Source organism: Charadrius vociferus, unplaced genomic scaffold (genome assembly GCF_000708025.1).
Source record: "Charadrius vociferus isolate BGI_N301 unplaced genomic scaffold, ASM70802v2 scaffold260, whole genome shotgun sequence".
In the NCBI taxonomy this organism is placed as follows: Eukaryota; Metazoa; Chordata; class Aves; order Charadriiformes; family Charadriidae; genus Charadrius; species Charadrius vociferus.
This window is the reverse complement of record NW_009646410.1, coordinates 1,306,591-1,311,331: the sequence shown is the minus strand read 5'-3', so window position 1 is coordinate 1,311,331 and position 4,741 is coordinate 1,306,591. Positions and strand designations below refer to the sequence as shown.

Genomic DNA, 4,741 nt, shown 5'->3' with positions numbered 1-4,741 from the left:
CAGGGCCGGCCCGCACCCCCTGTGTCCCCAGGGGGTCCCCGCGTCCCCAAACCCTGGATAACGGCTGCTGCAGTCCCATCCTGTCCCGCATCGTCCCACACCTCCCGCTCGGACTCTGCCTTAACCCAGCTCCAGCTCAGCCCATCTCCCTGCCTGCCTCCCGCTCCCCCCTCAACCTCCTCCCTCCTCGCCTTTGTCTGGAATTAATTCCAGGAGTGATTAATTACCAATTCATGTCCAATCTGAAATTCATTATTCATTTTTCTCACAAGCTCCCTAAGGTCCTCTTGCGGGGCCAGGATGAAGGCGAGCGGCAGGCTAGCACTCTGCAGCTGAGGAGATAATGGGATCCTTCATAATTACCCTAAAGACCATTAACAGGGCAGGGATCTATACCAGGAGCCGGGATCCAGCTCTGGAGCAGAGATCCAACCCTCTCTGCTCCCAGCCCTGGGACGCCCAGCCACCGGCATCGCCCTCGGAGCACTCGCATCCCTGTGGCAGCTCCTGTGGCGAAGGGCTCCTCCGGGCGCAGGGTCCATTTAAACCTGCGACCTCAATGCCGTTTTATCATCGGCATCTCGTTACAGCAAGGATTTCAATGTGAGATTTGTAAGGAATTAATTACTGGAACGACCTAATTAATTGTGTTCCTGCGGACGAGCCTAGCCCCCAGCGCCCTGCCGGCATGGAGGGATCGGGGGTGGCAGGGGACACGGCAGTGATGTTTCCCCAATTTCTTGGCAAAGCCAATTCCCTAAGTTGCCGCGTCCCCAGAGTGGGTGACTCAGGGCTGCCCTGCCTCGGGCAGCTCCTCGGGGTGGGGAACAAGAGCTGGGGAGCAGCTGGAGGGGGCTGAAGGTGGGTGGGAAAAGGAGCATCCGTGTCTCCATGTGATGCACAGAGAGAGGGATGGCTCTTGGGAGGCGGCGGGCTGCTCCCGAAGGCAGCGTGACCCTCTGAGCACTGGGATTCTCCTCCCTTCCCTCCATCACCTCTGGAAGGCGAGGAGCCATCGCTACTGCCAGAGATGATGCTGTCCATGGGGAACGAGTGTGGCACCGGGAAAGCCCCTGTGGGGCTGCGCTCCTCTGGGGGAGAGAACCCCCCCAGCAGAGGTCTTCCTGCCATGTTCCTTCCTCCAGGAAACAAACCCAGGCTGCTAACAAGACGGCTCCTGATCCATTCCCCCATCGCAACATGAGACACACGCAAGGGCAGGCATGCCCAGACCTCTGCCCTGCCTGCTGCCAGCCTCCAGCTGCAGCCCCCCATGGCCCCCTCCACGCACAGACCCCCCCCCGGCACACAGCCTGGGTGGGTGACACTGTCCTCAGGCAGCTCCTGAGCACCCCCATGGAAATATCCACCCAGAGCACCCAGCCCTCCTCTTCCTCCATGCTCCAAGGAAGGCAACAGCCATGGGGAGATGGACCTGCCCCTGCGGAGCAAACATCCCCCCTAGCCAGGCTCGTTACCAGCGAGGCAGGAGAGAACCGAGCTGCGCTATCTGCTGTGCTCGAGACCCCAAAGCTGTGTCCCCCCCGGAGCCTGCGTGGACTCAGGGGACCGACAGCTGAACCAGCTGCAGGGAAAGGGAGCGGGTTATTAGCAGTGGCGCCAGGCTCCCCGCTGCCACCGCGTCCCTTCCCATCCCTGCAAACTGGGTCACCCACTGTAATCCTTCAAAGGGAGAGGAAGAGCACGGGAGCAGCGGCCCCGCCACACAGCACGGGGACCGGCACGGCCAAGGGCGCAGCTGGATGGGAGATGGCGGAGGAAGGACCAGGAGCTGTGTCCTGCACCCACATTCCCGGGCAGAAGTTGTGACTGTCCTCCAACACCGGTGTTAAACACCGCCGGGAACACAGGTCGGGGATGTGCCTCCATGGGCTGAGCTAATGTGGCGACAGAGCGGGAATCCTGTGCTGACAGTTCAGCCCTTTCCAGTTCACACCAGCTGGGGTTACAGCAGGAAACTGGTGCTTTGGCCACAGTGCCAGCCCCTGGCACCGGGACCCCGACAGGCGAGGATGAATCCGGTCCGGAGGCTGTAACACTGAGTCCCCTCGCCTGCAGCCCAGCCTCGCTTCTCTCAGCTTGACAGCTTTGCCAAGGCAAGAGCCACCCATCCCCAGGGCAGGGATGCTGCCTACCCGTGATGGATGCCACGCTGCCCTTCCCTGCCAGCTCTGCAGGCAGCAAACAGCTCTGTCCCCGCAGCAGCGCAGCCCCTGCATGGGATGCATGGAGCAACGCATCTCTGAGCGGGGACGCAGATGAGCAGAGCAAAGCGGTAACCCCAGCACACAGCGACAGCACAGCTGGGGACCAAGATTTTGGGAAGAGCCAGCCCCTCCCGGGCGGGGGGACCCACAACTGGAGCGAGGTACCACCGTGCCGCTCCCCAAGGATGCAAGGGTGCCTCCAGGCAGAAGGTGACCCAGCCACTGGCTGGATCCCCACCAGGCATGACACATCCGCACTGGCCATGACACATCCACACCGGAACAAAAGGTTTTCCCTCAGGAGAGCAGCACTGGGGATGCTGAGCTCAGGCTGAGAGCAGTGTAAACAGCCAGAAGCGACAGCAGATGCTGTCCCTGCTGCGCTGTGCTGGGGAGAGGGCGCAGGGACTCAGCCGCGGCCCCACTGGCTGCACTTACAAACAGGGACAGGAGAGGATGCTCCCCTGAAGGGAGGCAGGACGGAGGAGGAGGATGATGGATGCTACAGCAGTGCTGGGAGAAAGGATGAAGGCACCAGCAACACCAGCAGCAGCGGGGAGCACGAGGGCAGCCGGCAGGCAGCGGCTGCGCAGGGGCAGGGGAGCGCAGGCAGGGCTGGCAGGCAGCGCGGGCACCTCTACCTTGTTTGGGCTGAAGATGGAGCGGACGCAGCGCAGCATCTCTTTGGTGTCTTCTCCTTGGGGGTCCCCACAGATCACGACCTGTGCGGGAAGAACATGGATGGCAGGAGGGAGAAAGCAGAGAGCTGTGACTGCACCCACACCACCACCGGGCCCCCTCCTTGTGGCAGGTCCTCTAGGGGACATAGGAGCCCCAGCCCGTACCTGTTTGAGGGTGTGATGGAAGACAGCGGTGGCACGGGCCATCTCTGGCAGGGTAATCGGGATCTTCTGCAGCCTCTCTGAGAAAGCGGCCAAGATCTGCCCAGCTTTTTCCACCCACTCCATATGGCCGGAGTAACAAGCTGCTCGGAGCAGGTTTGTGACAGTGACAGAGTTGGCGGTGGGCTCTGCTCCGTCTTGGTCTGTGGGGTACAACACATCCTCCATCAGCCCAATGCCTCACCACAGTTTGCTCCTCCAGCTGGGCACCACCACTACCCTCCCTAAGCTGCCCCACACCATAACCCACGCAGAGCACGGCCACGTCCCGGAGCTCACCATTCTTCAAGCGCAGGAGCAGAGAGGGATCGCCGGCCTCGCTGGAGAAATACGCAAAGCCTTTGGGGTCCCAGAAGAGCTTGTCTTGCATGTGCTGGAGCTGAAGGGCCCACTCCAGCCAGCCCTGCTCCAGTGAGGCTTCGTACAGGTCAAAGAGAGCCTGGATGACGAAGACGTAATCCTCCAGGAAGCCTTGGATGGGCACAGCACTGCAAGGGCAGACGGGTAAGGAGCACCGGGGTCCCTGCAATGGCCAGGTGGGAAACGTTCTCCAACCCAGCAAAGCCCTGCCTACTGGTCTCTGCTACCCAAGGAGATGCCACCTCAGAGCTCAGTCCAAGATAAGCGGTGGCTGTGCCAAGTCATGACATGGCTTAGCACCGCGTTTCTGTACAGCAGGGGAAGGCTCCTGCCAGTTTGGAAGACGAGGAATGGGAAAGGATTTTTTAATTCTTCTTCACTGGGTAGGGGGCACTAATCCATCCCAAACTGCACTAGAGGCAGTTCTGCACAAGGCAGACAGCCTTCCCCCCCCCTCCCAAGTTCAGTCCTCCCTGAAGGAAAGGAGGACAGGGACTGCCGGGAGCCTGGGGAGCACCCGCGGGGCGGCCAGTCGGTCCGGAGACACTCTCTGTACCACTGCTCACCTCTGCTCCACCGTGTTGTCTTTGCCCCGGTAGCAGCTCCGCAGCAACCTCCCACTGGCGGGGTCAAAAAGGTGCCTCCGTAGGAAGGCAGCCGCCTGCGCAGCCCGGCTCACGTACTCCTGCTCAGCCAGGGCCGCCCCAGCCTGGGCAAAGCCCGAGATCATCAGCCCTGGAGGCACAGACATGGGGACAGGCTCAGGGGAGCACAAGGGACCAGTGAGGGTACCACTGTCTTTTCTTTAAAGGATGCTCAGCGTGAAGCTCATCCTCCCTGACATTCAAGACAGGTCAGGGCTCAGCCATCAGCTCTTCCACTCAGTTCAAACCACTACGAAAGTCACTTACTGGCACCGAAGAGAAGGGCAGAGTGCTGGAAGGTCAGTAAGAGCTAAGCCTTCTCTTGCGGGCAGAAACAGGGTTTAAAAGTCCTCCTGTTTGCAGGACACAGTGTAACTCCAGCTCACACCAGCTCCAGACCCAGCTACCCAAGCAGTTACTGCTGGGAGCACTGCCTGGGGTACAGCAGTTATTACCTGCTGCAGGACACCTGGACAGACGGACACAGAGCTGTGGTCCCCCCGTGAACGCAGCTGCGGAGACGGGCTCTGCGCCCCGCCTGGGTCCTGAGTCCCCAACTCAGTCCCCTTCCGCAGAGCCCAACCGGGGGAGTTGGGCTAAGCCAGGG

At 61.1% G+C, this 4,741-nt stretch overlaps 1 protein-coding gene across 1 annotated transcript in view; it reads right to left on the bottom strand.

The window, feature by feature from the left end:
• Positions 1 to 4,741, bottom strand: part of SPATA20 (spermatogenesis associated 20) — a 9,633-nt gene that overhangs the window by 1,034 nt on the left and 3,858 nt on the right. Inside the window, exons 11-15 of the mRNA XM_009880202.1 lie at positions 4,590 to 4,603; positions 4,057 to 4,225; positions 3,410 to 3,618; positions 3,074 to 3,273; positions 2,870 to 2,950 (exon numbers count right to left, since the gene is read on the bottom strand). Coding sequence (XP_009878504.1) covers positions 2,870 to 2,950; positions 3,074 to 3,273; positions 3,410 to 3,618; positions 4,057 to 4,225; positions 4,590 to 4,603 — 673 coding nt within the window. The remainder of the gene's footprint in view (positions 1 to 2,869; positions 2,951 to 3,073; positions 3,274 to 3,409; positions 3,619 to 4,056; positions 4,226 to 4,589; positions 4,604 to 4,741) is intronic.